Below are 19,872 nucleotides of genomic sequence, written 5' to 3'. Positions count from 1 at the left end.
TTGAGTCAAGTCTGGCAAGCTAGTAAATTGCAAATTCACTTTGTGTGAGGGGTATTACTTGGAAACATCCAATGTAAAATTTAAGGATGTTTCACTTGGTAAAAAACCTGCCTTGATAAGTTTATTTTATATTTGAAATATACTGTTGTGTGCCATATATGGTCTTTAGTGAAGCAATTCAGCATTGATCTGAAGAACATAGCTCTGATTCTCAAACATGTTACAAAATACTTAGCTGTTTTGAAGTGGTTATATTGTTTGTGAACTGTTGCTGATGTGATTTAGAAGCATTTTACATTGACTTTACTGCATAAAGTACTGAGTAGTAGGTTATTTAAACATCCACATCAAGTGTAATTTGCAAAGCTCCAATAGAGCTCCTATTTTTATGCCTAGATTTAGCGGTCAGAGCAAATTGGTCTGACGCTCATGAAGTGAATTTTACTCCCTTCCTCACAACTGAAAAGTCTGTTCTGATATTTTTAAATCTCACAAAAACTTGTCCAATGTACATCTGACAAGAGCAGTTGCTGCTGCTGCTAAGATTGTTTATTTCGGATGGGATCCAGCATGTGCTGAAGTTAGCACTTAGACCCACATCAGCTTTGGAAAGTGAAGTTAGGTCAGCTCCACTTACATGTTATTACACCAGTCTTTCGAAAATAAAAGTTCGAAGTAACAAATCCAACTAATTAATTGCTTTTTTTGTTTTAGATTTCATGATAGGTGGAAAGAAACATCAGTATGATGCCTTGCTTACCAGCAACATTGTGCCAATGTATCCTGCATTTAAAGGTATTTATTTGTATGCATATTTTGTATGCACAGTTGAATATAAGAAAGACTACTGTATTTGTTTTTGTCTTGCTTCCAAACCATGCAAATGATTCCTGCTTCAGCTATCTCTTGTAAAATAAGATCTCCCTCAACTGTGGGCTTCTTACCTCAATGAAAAGTTTCCTGAAGTAGTATTATCACTCTTGTGAAAAAGGTCCACAACTGTGAGCTTATGGTTCCTAATCAACTGGCTCATTACATGGGAGTATAGTGCAAGACATTTAATGTCCGGCATCTTAGTTTGCATTTTCCCACCTACCTAAATGGGATTTTATACTGAATATCTTCTAGAGAACCCAGATACCATATATAATTATGTGAGTTAAATTAATTTCCAGTTCAGGGATGTCTTCTAAACTCAGATGAGCTTTCAGGCAAGAATATAGGGCCTCAGTTACTAAGGAAACAGGAAAATAATAATGTCTCAGAAAAAATATGAAGACCTGGATTTCTTGCGTGAGGGCAACTAAGCATATTCCTAGTGAAAAAGAAGGATGACTGTAGCATTTCCTCTGGACAAAGAGATGTCCTGTTTTGTAAAGGAGTGGAGGTCAACCCTTAACTGTAATTAAAAGTATCATATTGGTAGGATAATTCCCAGCTCATAGGTGTGGATGACAAAGGTAACCAGGCCAATTTGATAGTGTGGCAAGACACAGGTTGCCTTCCCTCCTCTAGCTGCTCTGTGATTTGCTTTCCAAGGACAGAAACCCAAGGACACAATGGAGCAGCATCACTATGCCTCAATTGGTTTGTGGTTAGGGTGGCTGTGAAACCATGATGGTAGGAGATACTGCAATGCATGCTGCTGCTCAGTTAGATGCAACCTTTAAGAAATATAATCACCCATATACCTTATTATTTTCCTAGCTTATCATGTCTGTTTATAATCCTGAAAAATCTGTACAGTTGTATTAACAGATTCTACCTCGGATGTGTTTCCCACTTCCATTACTGTGTTTCAGTGTTATGGAACTACTTTCATCAGTACCTGCTACCTGAATATGCTGCAGCCAGGAATGGTATCAATGTAGTCAGCGGTCCTGTGTTTGATTATGACTCTGATGGGCTCTATGATACTCCAGAAAAGGTGAAAAGGTGGGAACCTTTCCACATTCTAATCCTTTGTTTCTTTCTCCCATTAGTGGTCAAAAAGTAATTATGATATTTGTTATCAAGGAAAGCATCTTGTGGACATGAGCCCTTGGTAGGTTATATGAGTTCAGGGAGACAGTCAAATGGCCCTAAGCAGGTACAGAAGTGTAAAGCTAAGAAATAAGCTGCAAGCACATAGAGAAAATGCACCCTCAAAATGTGTCATCCTAAACTCTGAAGGTGAAGTGTAAGAGAAGCTGTTGCATGTGAAGAACGTCTGCTAGCCTGAAATCTTACGATATTGACTCTAGGAGCAGACAAGGCATGGGCTTATCCCTGGTGGCACAATTGGCACTTCCTGACCTGGCAGTGTTCCACTACAAAGCTGTGAATACAAATAAACTAGTTAGCAAAATTGGTTCAAGCCAGCAGGCAGCTGGTTTTCTGGACTCTGACTGAACTCTCTGTGTGCTGTGGATTCTTAAGGCATTTTTATGATAAATCAGTTTGTTACACCTCATCAAACCTGTTACTCAGATCAGCCTACAAGCCAAACTGAATTTGCGAAATAGTAATCTGGAATTTTCCTAAGGTCAAAGCTTTCTTTGGACTAAAAAAGTGGATTGCTAAAATTGATATGGCAGAGTATAGCTGATTTGCTGTTATTGTTCTTTGGGTAAGTATGTTTTGGTGGATTTACAGAACAATCTTTTGTGTTTCAGACACCCCAGTAATTCAGAAGTTCCAGTTCCAACTCACTACTTCATTGTGCTGACTAGTTGTAAAAATACTTCTGAAACTCCTCTGGAGTGTGAAGGGTCTCTAGATGCCTTGTCTTTCATTGTACCTCACAGAGAAGACAACAGTGAAAGCTGTGCAGTAAGTAGCCATCTATTCAGTCCTCACATACTTCTGAAGTCAGGCTTGAGCTTGGAAATTAACTAGTAAGACTGTAAAGTGGGACAGTCTATCATGATCACCTTGAGAGAGAAGACAATATTTTTATAAACAGATGTATGTTAAAGCCTGTATATATACTCAAATATGAAAATAGATGTTCCCTGTTCAAAGAGTAAAACTTAGGGCTAGCAGGGTAGAGTCAGACTATTTTGAGACCATTAGTGTGATGCACACAATGACTTCTGTAGCACAGATATCCAGTCAACAGCTGAGAAGGATGAAGAGCTTCTGGGAGAAGATGAGTCATCCACCAAGGAAGGTCAGCGCTAGGTCAAATGTGTGCTCAAAAGGAGAAGGCAGAAGTTCCTGAAGTGCATTGGTTGCTTCTAGTTCAAGAACTTTGAAATCGTGACTGGAGTGCACATAGCTATGCTCCATACAAACCAGAACAAAGCGTGGGAAGGCTTTAGACCTATCCTACAGCGAAGAATTACACAACTCGCTGCCCAAGTCAGGCTCAGAAATAGTTTTATCATAGATGCTGGACATCACCTGCTATTCCACATTATCGCCAACTTCCACTGGTGCAGCTACGCACTCTGTGTACTTCAGGAAGTAATAGCAAGTATTAAACTCTGGCAAGCTTTTAACTATTTATAAGTCATTGCTCTCCGTTAAATGTTTACCAACAGTTACTGCTTTCTGCCTCTATAAAATGTCTTTTGCAAATTTATTAAATACATGTCACAGAAAAAGATGTTTTACAAACCCTTTTATTCCTCTTCTGTCCCCATAGGATGGAAAGTCTGCGTCTGTGTGGGTTGAAGAGAGAATGAAGTTTCATACAGCTCGGGTCAGAGATATAGAACTACTTACTGGACTCAGCTTCTATCAAGACAGAAAACAGCCAGTAGCTGAGATTTTACAGTTAAAAACATATTTACCAGCTTTTGAAAGGATCTGAATTTTTTCCTATGGAATGTTGCTATCTGTTTCACAACTGATTTGTAAATAGACTGTTTTTAATTAATGATTTTTTTTTTCTTTTTTTTAAATAAGCTGTAACATTTATTGAACTTTTGACCAAAATGCCAGTAGGGAGGAGTGGGTGCCGTATTTCTATCTCAGGGACTCCTGGTGGACTATGTGTGAAACACAGGATGGCAGCTCCTGTCATTCCCACTTGAATGTGGTAGAACCATGTCCATTATCAAATGCTAACAGCCTTTGATCATCATAGTCTGAGACACGAACAAAAATGTTATCTTTTATATGAACTCGAAAGGGAAAGTTTATAAAACATGGTTTATGATCAATATTCTACTTCCAAATATGAATGCTTAACAAATACAGATCTGGGAAATAACTACATACTTGGTGACCATTGAAATATAAGGAGCGAGCACCTCTCACTCCAATTTTCCTTGAAGCATGAATTATATCCTGAGCTTTGGTTCTTATAAAATAATGGTCTGAGAAACTATACTGAAGTTAGACCAGTAACTGGAGCTTCCCCAACACAGAAAAGATACCTAGCCGAAGTCGTGTTAGCTGGGAAGCTTTGGTATGTTGCTGCCCTCTGGTGTCTCCAACACTTAAGGAGAATTTGATGCACAGTTTGCATGTAAGTGCATCCTCAGAATAATCAGGCATTGGATGCATCAAGTCACCTGCAAATCAGAAGACATTAATTCAGGAATATCTCTGAGCTTCCAGAAACGATTATAATGTTTCTGTGATATTACTTCAAATTAAACTTCAATTTAATGCAAAGATTTTGGTTTCTTGGAACAAAGATATCTTTCTCAATTTGGTGCATAATTTTGTCAGCTGTGGTTTTGAAAACCGATTTTTGTCAAGAAAAGGTGATTTTTGCCCTAAGATTGTTTCCTTATTAGACTGGTAAGATTATCTTCTCTAATGGCACATCTCATCACTGCAGTAAATGCCCACAGGCCATTCACTTGTCAGTTGGTGGCAAATGACCAGATCAGAGCTGTGTTTGTAGCTGTTCTTAATGCACCATCATCCAAATTCCAGCTCACGTAAGTTACCCATCTTGAATGCAGACATGGCCACATGTAGATTCTAAAGAAGCATGTAATAAGCTTTCTTGGAAGCTTTCAGGCCACACAATCAGCTGCTACAGGCACTCAGGAGTGTAGGAACTCCCTCCTTTTCCAGTACACATGCTATCACCTTTGTAATTCTTCCACTCTCCCTAAAGGTGATGAGCCAGAATTGGCTCTGTTATGTGTAAAGCTTGGCATAGTCAATTACACATTTATGCTCTTATTTAAAGAGAAGAAAATACATCACGCACAAGTATGTTAGAAGAATGAAGAGCCTGTGACTGAGCAGGGAGGCATTTTGCCTTACAGCTTAGTCAGGGGATCTGGGAGGCTGGATTCAAAGACTGCTGGAAGTCAATAGAAGCTTTTCCATTAACTTCAGTTTGAGTGGGCTGAAATCCTGGGACCATTTTTAGTTTTAACCAAATGTATTTTCTTCATCTTCTGTTACAAGCATGATTTTTTTTTTTTCCTAAAGTAGTTTCACTGTGTGAAATTCAAATGTGTTTGTAGCAACCTCACATTATGATACAACTGTGACAACATTATTCAGTGTAACTGCTTCGTAACATTGCCTGTGACCAATAAAACCATGAGAATTAGTATGCTGTTCATGACCCTTTCTGTACCAAATGCTACTGGCTAGTTAAAACAATGGTGCAGATATAGAGCACTGTTTTGCATTATTTTGGAAGGGTGGGGAGGGAGTTGCATCAATGCCTGCTTTCTGAGTTGAAAATAACTTCTCTTCCAACTGGAATATTGAGGTTATTATTGGAAGCCATCATTAGAAGGAGAAGGTGAAGATGTTCTTAAATTTTATTTTATTTTTTTTTTTTTTAGAACTGGTACTGTCTCCTGAATGCAAATGACAGGTGTTAACCTCCTCAGAAAGTGAAGCAGTGCCAGTTTCAGTTAAGAGTCAGGCTCGCCTCATCCTTGGGTAAAGATGGAATAGGATAGGCTTCAAGCAGGTGATTGCTAGTTTGACCTAGGGAGGACTTTGGAAGGGAGAGCAGCTGTGAAAGCTGTGAAAGGTCATTGACAGGGTACTGGCTGAGAGGGTTTTGGCATATGTCTTTGCCAGAAATTGACAAGTCAACTTGACAAGGAAAAGAACTGCCCTGATTTAATGTTACTGTAAACAGTTTTGCTTCTTTTATTTCATCTCTGCTTTTTTAGAAACATCTGTGGTGCTGGTGGCAGAGCACTGAATGACTGCTGATGCTAGTTATGGTATCCAGTAGCTGGCAACACCCCAGGATGGCAGATACTGAGTTCTGTTTTCAAAGCCAAATGAGTGCCAAGGAGCATGCTGTGGCCACCGCCAAACTCATAATTCTGGGGAAAAAAAACCAGCCCTACAGCTTTTACATCCAGTCTATCTGGATGTAAAATATTTTGTTTCAGTTGATGTATGGTATTGGAGCTCCAGTGAGCGTTCTTAGTAGGTGAAACCGGAACGTGCCATAGCAACATTGTCATGACATGACTGTCAGCATCAGCATTATTCAATGTAACTGCTTAATGTCAGCTGCTTCATAGTCTGGCCTTCTTGCACGTAAAAAATAAAGACAGTGGAGGGGCAGACTGAAGGTCATCAGTCTGGATGTGTCACCAGGCCTTCCCAGGGAAGGCACCAGGAGATGCTGTGGGCTGTAGTTGGTGTCCAATTATTACAGTGAAGGTGCTGACCAGTCTCTATCTCCTAAGTAATGATATTTTTCTTAGGGCAAGGAAAGGACAACTGAGGAAGGTGTGTGTGTGTGTGTGATAGGAGCCTTCACAGACATTGAAGATTGTTTCAGGGTTGACAGAGTGAATCATAAACCACCAGGTTGGAATGGACTTCAGGGATCATTTGGTCCAACTTCCTAGGCAAAGCGTGACCTAGACTAGATGTCCCAGCAGCCTGTCTAGCACTGGGGAATCCACCACTTCCCTGGTGAGATAATTCCAAAGGCTGTTTGCTCTCTTTGTGAAAAATTTCCTCTTGTGTCCAGTCAGAATCTCCTCTGGAGTAACTTGTGCCCATCACCCCTCATCTTGTCCATGTGACTCCTTATAGAAAGGGAGTTGCAGTCTTCTCTATAGCCACCCTTTAATTACTAGCTTTGCTGTTAAAAAAAAAAGCATGTGGAGTTGTGCCTTCAGAGGTATTTGGGTGGTACAGATTTATGTTGCCAGCTGCTCCCATCAGTAATAGCAAGATAGTTAATTCATTCGACTAATGTGTCACAGGTTTCTTGTTCTTATTTACCTCAGGATCCACTGCCTTTTAAGGAAATGAAGCAGTGTCTAACTACTTGTATTTCAGATGGTCCTGCTCTGGCAAATCACTTCTAAATGCATCCACTAAACCACTGTGTCCAGCCCAGTGCACAATAGCTGTCTGCTAACGGCACCTCCCAGAGGCTGCCCCGTCTCATCCGGCAAGTGGGTGGCCTGGGCTTCTTCCTCTCCTTAGTCTGAGGAGACCTGAAGTACAAAATTATCTCTTTAAATACAAGGTTATAAACTGGGCTTGGCAAGATGGGAGGAACTACCCCTCTGCTGCCTGGGAGGGCACCCACTTTTCCAGGAAAATGAGATTCATGGGGATCAGAAGACAAAAAGGAATATAAGAGAAAGCCTAAATCTGTGACCGTGTGGTTAGGGCAGTCGGCTGGGAAGACAAGTTTCATTTCTGACCTCCTTTCTTCCAAGATCTGTTGCAAAGCTCAGGCTTGTTGCTGAGGTGGCACCTGTATCAGTCTGGAGTGGATGCTCAGGGGTGACAGTGCTGTAAGGGACCTCTCCTGCTGCAGGGTCACAGTGCGGCTGCTGTAACAGTCTGTGCCCACAGCAGCACCACTACTGAGGTCAGGAAACTATTCCAGGGCTCAGGGTGAAGGCTATGCTCAGCTCTTTTATTGCTGTGCAAACTGTTTCTACCCTTCTGAGGAATTCAGGGACAGAATTAGTGTGAGCCCAGCAACTTGCTAAAGCAGAATTTTCCAAATATTTTTGTTTGGGTACCACCATTGCCAGTGGCAGCAGCAATGTCTCCTGCTTACCCTCATGCACCTGGCAGCAATGTCTGGGAGGTGTTGGAGCACCAAACTGAGGTGGCTTGTGTACCATGAGCAGTGTGTCTACTGTACTTTGGAAACCTCTGTATTACAGGAAACCAGTCCAGGTTTGGCATCCTGTTACTCAGACTCCCTTGGAAAGGAGTTGAGTGCCTCACTGAACCTCTGTGAGTCACCACACAGGCCTTGAAACTCAGGAAAGGCTGCTATGGAGACCACGGACAAACTTGCAATAATTATGGAAGCCTGGCAACAGATTTTAGAAAATGCCATTGTAAATTATCAAATTCCTCCTCAGCCACAACACGTGTTAAATGAGTATTGCTCTTTCTTGCAGGTTTGGTCCTTTCTATTTTTAGTTTCTCTGCCAAAATAAAACAAATACAGTGGGATGAAAAAATTTGGAGTCTCTCCAAAGCTCATGACCAATGTCCCCTGATGAGAAGACAGTGGTCATGTCCGTAAGGCATGTGTGCATGGCTGAAAGTCAGTCTAGATGGCATGAGACTCTGTGTTCATGGCACTGGCAAAGCTGTTCTTCAGTACCAGTCTCTGTGGCTTCAAAAGAATTTGGTTTCGTCTCTTTGTATCTCTCCCTTCTGGATGCCTTACCTCTGCCATCCTGCATCTGTACCAGAGCTTTGAATTTCTGGGTGATAGAAAGTGAGCTGCTTGAGAACAATGAATTCACTTTTAAACTTTGTGCCTGTTGGCTGCATAAGGTGGCACAGTCCACTACAAAATTTCAGATATACTCTTTGTTATAGTGCTGTAACTAAGTTTAGAACTTTACCTAGCCTCTTTACACTGGAGAATGTGTACACTGGGTTCTACAGTTCAAAATAAATTGTTTAGGGAGGTGAAAATTTTGATAATCACATACGAATGCATTTTACTTTGAACAATTTGTGAATGTAGCTGCATTTGCTGGTGATATCTGGCCCTCTTCTGGTCTGATGTGAAATAGCTAGGAAAGATCTATTTTGCTCAGTGTACTTTTTCTAAGGAAATATGGGCCTGGGGCAGTAGAAATCCAGGCAAGCCACCTGGAGATGAATCAGCTTTCCTAGGCTTTTTATGAAGTATTTCACATTTTGTAATTAGCTAACACTCCTGATGCGATTTTCAGGGACAAGAGTACTGAGAAGACTGAATTGCTGAATTACAGAAAAAATTCTGCAGAAGAAGGTTATGCTATGACTTTCTACAACTAAGGAAGGTTTTTTTCATATAAATTACTGTATATCCTGTGTATCAAACATGCCAGTGGAACTAATTACGGTGCAGATGTTAATCGTTTTCTTTCCTTGTACAAATGAACTGAAAGCACTCAGATGATTTTACATGCGTGTGAAATGTGCATTGCTAACTCCCACTGCTGGCTTCAACAGAACAGATATGCAGTGTGACTCTGTATTAACCACTTCATCACTGGGGAGAATAATTGTTCTTAGGATACCTCACAGAAATGAATGTTATCTTGGAGCTTATGTAATACAAACTAAGTTGTCCATAGCTTTCTGAAAAAAAAAAAAAAAAAAGGGAAAAACAAGAGCAGCAAAAGCATCATCCCAGAGCCCTTGCCCCCATATACTACAAGATCAGAACACATTGTAGCCAAAATAGCCTGATTCATATGGGAGAGGAGGGGTGGTGTTGTGACAATGAACACTCATGATGACTTCAGAGGAAAGTCAGCTAATTGATTGGATGGTAAAGACTGTATTTTGATTAAGACAAGAAGTTTGGCTGCAGATCTCAAGTTCCAGAGGACAGAACTTGGACTGACATGCTGTTCACATGGAGAAGAGTTTTTGTTTGATATAACACCTCTCAGTCTATGTAAAGGGCAAAATGAACAAACTTGGGAAGATCAGAAAACACCATGAGGAAGAAAATTTTTAGACATACCCAGTAGCAGGTTTTAAGTCCTTATAGAAGTTGGAATGACTTGCATACTCCATTTGTCATCTGCAGCCATAGGTAGCTGTAGCTCTGGCAAAGCAGCTGGTGACAGCAGTTCAGGTTTGGCTCTTGATGGAATTTACATTCATGTAGCTTGATATGTAGCTCCTTGAATGCAGAAAGTGTGGAGATTCCCACAACATCCAGAATGAATCCTTTACAATCACAATTTGCCAAAGCATCATCCGTGCCAAACTAAAACTTATGAAAGATAGACATTTTTGCATCAAAGACAATGGTGAACCCAAAGTATTAAAAGAAAAAAACCCTACATGCAAGAAAAAGCCATGTGGAGTTAATATCAGAGTCCACAAAAATCACAGACCTGTAGATATTTCAGCAAGAGCGCAACTGTTCCACTACTGAAAGGGCAGCAAAAGAGAGGCAGTGCTTTGGGATCTGGAGGGAACAGGTCTATTAGTTGAGAACAATCACATGACTTTTTAAACCAGAAAAAGCAGTTAACCTGTCTTGGCCAAAAGACTTGGATAAATATATAAAGAGGAAATGTTTTCCCCTGTTAATAAAAAGGTAAATTTTGAGGACTTGGTAGATAGCAAACATCTTCCTAAAGCTACATTGATTTTAGCCCTTTCTTTAGAAGGTGGTTTTCTTAGACAAGTAATATGTAGCATATTTTGATGGTATAAGAAGTGACACCTTATGTTTATAATTTTGTTGGAGTGTGTGGATGATAAGAATTTCAAAGCCGTTCCAAAAATAACCAGAACAGCAGTGCTAAGGCTAAATCACAACACAGAATATTTTTATGGGTGAGTTGTTTACCTGAGTATGTCTTAGACCTAGATCATTACTACTACTGAATAAAGTGTTATTCAAAAAAGTTGTAAAAACTTTGTTTATTTATGAAGGAAGTATATGTGCCTAACAAACCTATGGTATTTCTTAGAGCTTTTTTTGAGCCTAAGTAATGTACCTGTCCATGTACCAGACCCTGCTCCACAATTCAGCTGGGGGGCCAGCTGTAGTAGAGAGGATCTGGAGGACAAGGCACAGCAGCCCTCTTGCCCATTTGTATGTCTAAACCAAATACAAAGAAATGGGTCTCAAGTAAGGAGCTGGTTTTCTACAGTAGGTTTGGGTTAGATCCAGAGCATCAGGCTCAAAGTCCTATTTATCAGACCAAACCTACACAAAATGGATGCGACTCACTGTCTATGCATGTTGAAGAAGTCAGGGGGGAAATGAGTTTCTCTTTCAACACTTTAACTCAAAGGCTTACTGTACCATAATTAGTCAACTGGAAAAAGAGATGTAATTACATAAGATAATTTCATGGATTTCTGACAGATCCCAGATGCCTACATGTGAATCTGTATCCATCTAAAGAGAAGAAAGCTCTGCTCATCCTAAAACATGAACCTTGGAGGGCTGATTAGTTTTCAAGAAGCATGCAGGATGAAAATCAAGACATTTAAAATACACTCTTCTTTATTATTGCCTTTAATAAACAAACATCTCTTTTGGATGATTTTTCCAAGTACGTCTTGGTGGCAATTGTTGTGATATATTATGACTTATTGCGATCTTTTCCTTCAGGATGGGTGCGATTGGGAAGTCAGAGGCTGCTGAAGGAGGGTCTGCAAGGGGCTCCTGTTCTGCTGCCTGCTGCCCATTCAATGCATGGCAATGGCCCAAAGCAGGAGAGGAAGGGGATCAGTGAGACCCCATCCTGTGACTTGCAGCTGGTTCCAGAGGAATCTCAGCTGCATGCATGGGTGGGGTTTTTTTCTGCATCTTTAATATAGGTAACAATGATGCACAAAATGTCTAAGTAATGCATGGTGCTCAGACAGACCTGTGCAGCTCTCACTTTAACACTTTCTGAGAAAACAAGAAATATTCCCTACATCCCAAACAATATGCTTAGCTCACTCCATCCTTCTTAACAAAATATCATAAATTCTTTCAAGTGAGAAACTAAACACCTACCGCCAAAAAGGGCATAATGAGCTGCTTTGTCTTCATTTATACAGAGGCGAAGTTTTTGTACCTGGAGCACAAGGCGGCTGCTGCTGCAAAGGAGCCACACGGTGTCAGTGTGATGCAGAGAAAGAGCAGCAGCATCACGCCCCCCCGGGACACGGCCCTAGGTCTGGCAGCCCTCAGCAGCAGAGCCCGGTGCCAACTGGGACCCAACAGGGCCTGTGTAGTACCCAGCACAGGATGTATTTGCTGTTTCAGGAGTTGCTAGCCTAATACTCATCCAGGTGGTGTATTAAGTGCTATCTAGGTTCATTACTAGACTACGTTGCCATACTTCCTACACCATCTATTAACAGCATCATGTAACCAAAATTACATGCTGCAAAATTGCCTTGTCAAAAAAGCAATTTTTTATCTAAATGCACTCATGAAATAAAATGACAGACTGGCTTTTTCTTCCTTCTTGTTTTGGAGAAGGAGGAAGACAAAATACAGGTGCCAGTAGACAATTCTTTACCTTCTGACTAAAGGACAGGTTGTTTTCTACCATCCCAGAAGTTGTCCTGGTGTAAATATGCAGAGCACACTCACACACAAAAGAAAGACTGCTTTAATGAAGTCTAATAAATAATCTCTGAGACATCTTAGTGAAAACTGTTAACTATTTGGAACAAGAACATGCTGCCTCTCACAATCGGCAGTCACTGTACAGCACAATGAGATTTTATCGGCCAGCATTATGTTTGCTTGTTTGACTCTGATTTTAGTTGAGAGAGACATTGTATATGTCTCTGTGGTTGCTAGCAAATATACACAGTTTCTAAATCATTTTGTGATAAGGGCTGTGGAGAATGCCTTGCAGGAGCCAAAGAAAACATTACATAAATAGCCTCCAAATTGTTGCACGAAATTAAAGTACTCAAAGATAGAAGTCTTACTTGATTTCTGCATGTAAAAAGTCTATTAGTTCTTCATTCAGAAAGCAATTTTTTATCCAGAGAGTCCTTGCACTCTAAAGGCTGGCTGTATTTCCAAGCTAAGTTCCCCTATGTTCTACAGCCTTAGAACTTGGGGCCAAAGGTAGTCTAAACCAGTGTGACTGCAGTTATGTCAATTAGGTAGGCTGACCTACGTCCTGAAATCTGGCTGAAAAGCTGGTTCTTAGCATTTAGGGCAGAAGCAGGAAAACATATTTCATAGCTGCTGAAAGCTGCTAAATACCTGCTTTTAATAGGACTAATTTAAAACAACAAACATTTCTTTGGATTGTGCATTTCTTTCAGTGGCCCAATTAATGGGGCTGAGTAATGAATGGAGGCACCACTGGATTGCATTTACACTGCGGTACTGTGTTAGCAACCTTTTGGTCCTGCTCAGGAGGCTGTAAAATGCTTTGTTCCTCACAGCATAAACACTATTATACTACTATTAGGGTTGGATTTACTTACCATTAAGCAAATGTAAATACTCCTGCATTTGGCACTGCCCCAATAACAGAGAGGAGCTGAGGAATGCTACTACAACATGCAGCCGGAGGTTTCTGGGGGGACTTTTCTGAATTGTTCCAAATTCACTATTCTGGGGGTGTGGGCTTGGACTCGCACAGAGAAGAATTGAAATGTCCTAATGCTGGATGGTGCAGTGGAGATGGGCCTTAGTCATGCTTCTAAACTGTGTTCAAATGCTAAATGTGTTGAAGGCTTTAGTACAGTTTGGGAACAGGTTTCTTGAAGAAATTCCTGGTATTTCCTGGTTCCAGGCAGGCTGAAAAACATTGTGAGAATGTGGTGGCTTTTGGTATGTCCATTTATGGGCATGAATCAAAGGAACTGCAGGGAGGAAAAAAAGTGGAAAATGAGAGGAAAAATAAGTTAACTGAGCTACTTCCTCTCTCGGATTCTTCTTGGGTTTTGGGCAAAGCCTTGCACTGGTATTTCATCCCAATTTCCTGCTAACTACTTCCATATGCAGGCATAGTATAGCATCAGTTAAAGCCACATTTAAGCCCTGTTTTTAAAGAACTTAGGTTTTTGGTGGTAGGATGCAAAGTCAGAATGGTTGAATTATTACATGTTTAGGTAAGAACATTACCAACCCTTCTTGCATTTAATGTCCTTGTCAGTGCAATGGTACGAGTACTTTCTGCAAGTGCGATGTCTGAAAAAGCCGTGCTACATGAAAAAAAAAAATCAAAAGATCTAGTTAAGAGTATGCTATTTCTAGTGATGTCCAAAAGTTGGTTTTCTTAGCTGAGCCCCCGTCTTCATGAGACAAACAACTGGATACTGTTCAAAGACTTATTCGTTCCTCTGTGGTTACGGATCATTAAAAGTGGCTCATTCTTGAAGACTTTCTTAACTAGTGTCTTTTGGATGTTTCTTAGCTCTGAGGAATCTGACAAATTTCCATCTGGAGAGCAGAGCCTATTTCATATAAAAGGGCTATAATCCGTGTCTGTTGTTCACATCTGTATTGTGTTAGAAAGCTAAGCTGCAAATCCATGCAAAAGTGTTATGGTACAAAAATCTGAAATACAATGGTTTAGAGTTATTTCACAAATTATTTGATACTCTGATCTCCAGACACCTTGAATTCCTGTTTAGTGATTAATTGAATATCATGTATTAAATGATTACTGACTTTACAGTGGTCCTTTACCAACCGCATCATTAGTATTGCTGAAGATCCATTTTAAGGAGATAATAATTTGAATTAATATGCTTTCATATATTAATAAATTGCTTTAAAAGTACAGTAGCAAACTGCACAACAGGATTTTCTGAGGATGCAAGTATCCAAAAGCAAAATTCCAAAAGAAGGTAATTTGGAAGCAATGTGAACCAATGTTCTCTCCCATGTAAGTGACTTTGGACTGTCGAACCCAAGTATTTATTCTCGCATCTATGCATCTGAGGCACAAAGAATGAAATCAGGAAATATCTTTACAGATGAAAGGCTCACATTTCAACCATCATTTAAGATGCCATAAATTTCCCTCAAGGGCTCCTTATTCCCAGGGTACCTTTGAAAGAAAGTCTTACAAACAGTACAATGCCTACTTACACCTCTAGGAGAACTTAACAACAAAGTATTTAAATTTCTTTACCTTCAGAAGTCTAACACCTGAGAAGTGGTGTAAAATGCATGCTTCTGTCAGAAGAATACATGTGTTCCTGGGGGAAAAAACAATGAGTGCAAATCATTATAATGCAGCGATAGCTGAGATTTATGATCCTTCAAATGATCAGGGGAGAGCAACAACTTGCTAAACTGATTTGCATATGCAGCTTACTTCCTTATTTTAATTCACAGTGGTAACAGCAAACCACCATTGAAGCATTCTGACAGGAGGCCTCTTCTGTCCCTCTCCGCTAGCCTGTGAAGCAGTGTGATAATTTGTGAGATGGCAGGCAAAGCAGCTGCATCACTGCATTACCAGGCAGAGGGTAGGTCGTGGTCCCAACCTGTAGTGGGGGAGCCCCTTTGTGGGTGTCTAATTACAGATGGCCCTTCCTAAACCAGACTATTGCTACTACTCCCTGGCCCTGCAGCCTTGTATGACAGGAATAGCTGCTGGACAGTGCCAAGGGAGGCCACAGCCCTGTGCAGCTTAGGTTATCCCAGATACAGTCCATGCCGCAGGGGACCGGGAGCAGAAACTGAGTGAATCTCATAAGCCAGTCATGAAGCTCAAGATGTTGATGTTATAAGGATAAGGAATGGTCACTCATTATAATGTCTGATATAAATTTGTAAAAGAATGCAGGGCAGATCTGTTAATAAATGGGCTTGAGCAGCACCACAAACACCCCGTCTCTTAAGGACATTAATTCCAACCTGCTAGGTATATCGTGCTTCTTTCTGTTCTTCTGATCCTAAGGGCTTCTACAGTGATGGCTGTGAATGGAGTCCATGTACATCCTGTCCTTACTGGAACTAGAAATTACAGTTTTCTTGTTATTTGGGGGTGGAGCCATGGTAGCGGTTGGAAACCAGTCCTTGGGGATGTAGGAGTGTTTGAAGTGTTGCCAGGATGAACTGAATGGCCGCATCGTATTCATAACCTGAAAGAAAAAAACACCCAAACAAAAAAACAGAATAGAGAAAAATGTTGGAGAGTCTCAAGGAGTGTAAGAGCCAAAGGTTACCCAAAACTATTATTTCATATGGAACACAGAAAGCCACTTCCTCATGCCAGGAGAATTCCTCATGTGATTTAGAGGAAGGGGAAATGCTTCTATGGCCTTGTGCAAAGCCTGGTAAGGCCACTGGCAAGGGTCCCATTGACTTCCCATTAGTTTAGGGCTCTGTTGTCCATCATTAGTCAAAGGTAGTGTTACGCTGACTTGCTGCTAATGCTAGCTGAAATCAATGGGATTGGAAGGTATTCAGGAAGGATTTCTTTCACCACCAGGAAATTCCAGATTGAACTTGTTTGGCTGAAAAGGATTCTTGTTGGAGAGTTCTTGTTTTTTTTGAAAACAAGAACTAATGCTTCTAGTGCAAAGGTTAATTTTAAATTCAAAGAATTCCCTTGTCTTGATAAAGGGACCAAAAAAAAAAGTCTTGTTATTAATGTAGGACTTAGCACAGGACTGAAGCTTTCCTTTTAGCTTTAGGGGAATGAGGTGACTCACAACTGTCCTTATACTGTTTTTTGCGTATCTGAGAAGAATGTTTGGACCATTATCAAAATGTGTAGCTGTCACAACACTTCTTATCTGTGTGCCTGGAAGAGTTTGAATCGATGGATGCTTTACAAAGAACTGTCATGTACAGTGGTTTGTTCCTAGTGACCAAGTAGGAAGGTAACTCAGGTATTTGCCACCTGAGTTCAGTGCTCTGTCTACTATACTACACTAAAGTTTTACCTCAAGTAAAACTACATCTAAGTTATCCCTACTCTGCATGAAGATCATAAAAGGCCCTTTCCAACCTGTGTTATTCTGTAATTTTTATGATACAAGTCATTAGCTCTTCACTGAGAATTTTACCAGATTTTGGGCTTCTGGATTTGACTCTATAGAGTCAGCAGCCACTTCACTGCAGATACTTTAAAAATGTTTTTCTCACTTTAGTTGAAAACAAATTTTAAGCAGTGCAACATGTCAATGAAATTAAGCATGTTGTATGGTGTGTTACAGCAGGAGCTGAATGCTATGGTGACCAGCTGACTCATTTTGAAGTCACCACATGTGATGCATTTGGAAATTGCTGCACTTTCTAATGCAACACTGGGCTTGGCAAAGCAATCCTGGCCCTGCCCTCCATTCAGAAGGGTAGCAAACTACAGTTGGTTCACTAGTAACACAGTAAGTAACCATAAATCATTAGCTTAGGGGTAAGTGTATGTGCTCCTTGACAAAAACCCCCACCATGGACTACCTGATTTTCGTTTAGTGCAAAGCCAAACCGTTTTAGGAATATGTAAAATAGTAGTGAACACTAAAGGTAAATGAAATACCAAGCCATTTATATAAAAAATATAAATACTTTATTTTCAACTAAAAAGGTGCAAACATGTAACTTTTGGTCACACTTCTCAACAAATGAACTGTCCAAAAAGAGCCATTGTCAAAGAAAGAAACAAATGCTCGAGTGGAAAGACTGATGAGCTACAGCAGAGCCTTTTTTCTTAAAGCCACTTGTCCAATAAAGTGGAAGTAAATATATTTTGCCAGATGACTGCTTTGTAAGGATACAGGCACCTCAACTCTAACAATCTCCATCTTGTTCTCAACTCACCATTTGGCCCTATCTGAACAATTTCCACTAGAGTATGTATTTCAAGCTTTGAATGCATTGTCAAAACAAGCTTTAAATCCTACCTATCTTGTTCCAGAAAAGAAGGCTACCATTGAAATTTCAAAGCATTAAACAAAGGCACAAAACTTTAAATTAATTTAGATAACTGTACAAATATATATACACACAGTATTTACAATATTAATAAAGAGTAGCTTGTTACAGGTAAACTAACTGCCACAAGCTGTCCAGTCTAATAGACATGATTCTGATTCTTGTTGACCAAGCCATATGAATCAGAGCGTCAGAGCTGAAACTTTACTGTCCTGACTAACAGAACACCTTCTACTTAGCACTTTGCTGGGTGAGAGTTTTCATTCCAGCTGTTGCTGTTACTAACCCAGCACCAGCAAACATGCTAACAGTCTCCTCAATTGCACTACTAGATGAAGCACGCTGTACCACATTAAGGGAACATTTGCTTGAATCTGCTTTTCCTGCCTATTTCCCTTAACCCCTTCACACCACCTCATGAACAATGTGTTCTGAAGCTGTGTCTTGCTGTGGTCCCACTGTCCATCCGTTTCACCTTCTTCTTCAAACCATCATTTGGGGTCAGTAGAAAAATTGTCTTAAGTCACATGGAGCAGTTTGTTGAAATAAAAAAAAAAAAAAAGAACTGATTTAAATACCTTGTGCTATTGAATCATGTTTACAAAATGAGATGCAGATCAGTTCAAGTCGAGAATCTAGTTAGCTTCTCCTTCTGGCTTTATGCCATGTCTCCATACATCTTCCTGTAGTACAGAGACTCAAAGATGTCATTGTCTCCAGGGCAGTTGTAGTGGCATGCACAGGTCTTGATGAACATCATTTTCCTTTTCATGATCTCCCCATCAGGGCACTTGAACTCCACGGGGAGGGTGGCGGTTCTGTGGGGTGTGCAGCAGCGCCCGTCAGTGCAGACACCACAGAACTTAGCTCTGTAGGTCTTCACACTGGTGCAGCCAGACAGCTCAAACTTGATGGGCTTGGAGATTTTGGGGGTGCGAATGCACTTTTTGCCTTTCTGTTAGGATATAAGTGAATACAAAATGTTTACAAGGCAGGCTCTCACACAGCACTAAGCTTGCAAGCTAATGGCAGCAGTCATACTCATCCTTTTATCTTCACTAGGCAAGAGTGTCTTAGTACCATAACACAGCATGAAAGGAAAATTTGGGACATTTAATTGTAAACTATTTACCACTGGGATAAAACTCACATTTCAAGATAAACTACTTGAAACTAACTACCTGTCAGAACTACACAGTTTTTGGTAAGACACTGTTTTTTAGTTAGAAGATGGAAGCATCCCTGTAGATCATACATAATGATCAGACTATTTACCTTGATGTTCTCCTCCAGGTCTGCTTCGCAAGGTCTGACCATGCAGAGTCTACTCTGCTTCTCCAGTCTGCAGAAGGCATTATCATTGGTGACCCTGGTTGAGATGCCCATACCGCAGGTCTTGGAGCAAGCACTCCACTCCGTGGTCTGCACCAGACAGTTGGCACGCATCATTGTTGGGTCTGGACCATAAGTGTCTTCCAGTCTGTAAGCTGCAGGAGACAGATAACCAAGATGAGACCATCATCTGACCTCATGCCCTACTAAAGATTCTCTTCCCCTTCCTAGGAAATTTAGGCAGCGACAGCTACTGCAGCACTCTAGCTGCCAGAGTGCTCTGTGTCAACCCATCCCACTGTCTTCAACCTCCATGCAACGTACCCCTTCCCCCCAGGCTGCCATGTGCTGAGGGACCCCTGCTCACCAGCAAGCGCAGGTCCCACGGCAGTCTGCTCTTTGGTCTCATCACAGACCCACTCCTCGCAGCACTTTCCAGGGAGCTTCACCCGGCGCGGGTAGGGGCAGTCAGGGCTGGGCAGGCGGACGTCCATGCTGCAGAGGGGCACGCAGCCCACCGCCCCGTCCAGGCAGGTGCATTGGTACTTGCAGCTGCTCTGGAAGGACTCTCCGCTCCGGTACACCATACCGCCGAAGACGCACGGAGCGCCGTCCCGAGCTGCGAGGGGCAGGAGGCGGAGGGTGAGGCGAAGAAGTCTCCCCGGCTTCCTCCTTCGCTAGACCCCGGCCCGGCGGGACCCTGTGCCCGTCCCCTCGGCTGGCCCCGTCCCCGCTCACTCACCGGTGCAGACACCGATCCTGCGGTTGGCGGGGGAGCCGAAGTCGCAGAAGAG

The 19,872-nt window shown here is 41.3% G+C and overlaps 2 protein-coding genes across 2 annotated transcripts in view; one reads left to right on the top strand and one right to left on the bottom strand.

Moving 5' to 3' along the window:
- Nucleotides 1-3,796, top strand: part of ENPP1 (ectonucleotide pyrophosphatase/phosphodiesterase 1) — a gene marked incomplete at its 5' end in the record, with an annotated part of 39,290 nt that extends 35,494 nt beyond the window's left edge. Inside the window, 4 exons of the mRNA XM_010014375.1 lie at nucleotides 715-795; nucleotides 1,803-1,935; nucleotides 2,664-2,811; nucleotides 3,629-3,796. Coding sequence (XP_010012677.1) covers nucleotides 715-795; nucleotides 1,803-1,935; nucleotides 2,664-2,811; nucleotides 3,629-3,796 — 530 coding nt within the window. The remainder of the gene's footprint in view (nucleotides 1-714; nucleotides 796-1,802; nucleotides 1,936-2,663; nucleotides 2,812-3,628) is intronic.
- A 13,562-nt stretch (nucleotides 3,797-17,358) lies between these two features.
- CTGF (connective tissue growth factor) lies at nucleotides 17,359-19,866 on the bottom strand. The gene is made up of 4 exons (XM_010014374.1): nucleotides 19,821-19,866; nucleotides 19,446-19,697; nucleotides 19,022-19,233; nucleotides 17,359-18,701 (listed from the first exon to the last, which is right to left on the bottom strand). Exons 2-4 carry the CDS (start codon nucleotides 19,663-19,665, stop codon nucleotides 18,405-18,407), a joined length of 729 nt encoding a protein of 242 aa, XP_010012676.1. The 5' UTR covers nucleotides 19,666-19,697; nucleotides 19,821-19,866; the 3' UTR covers nucleotides 17,359-18,404.
- Between the last annotated feature and the right edge of the window lie 6 nt (nucleotides 19,867-19,872).

This window comes from Nestor notabilis, unplaced genomic scaffold (assembly GCF_000696875.1).
Source record: "Nestor notabilis isolate BGI_N333 unplaced genomic scaffold, ASM69687v1 scaffold16125, whole genome shotgun sequence".
Classification (NCBI taxonomy): domain Eukaryota; kingdom Metazoa; phylum Chordata; class Aves; order Psittaciformes; family Psittacidae; genus Nestor; species Nestor notabilis.
This window is presented reverse-complemented; position numbering and strand designations above follow the sequence as displayed.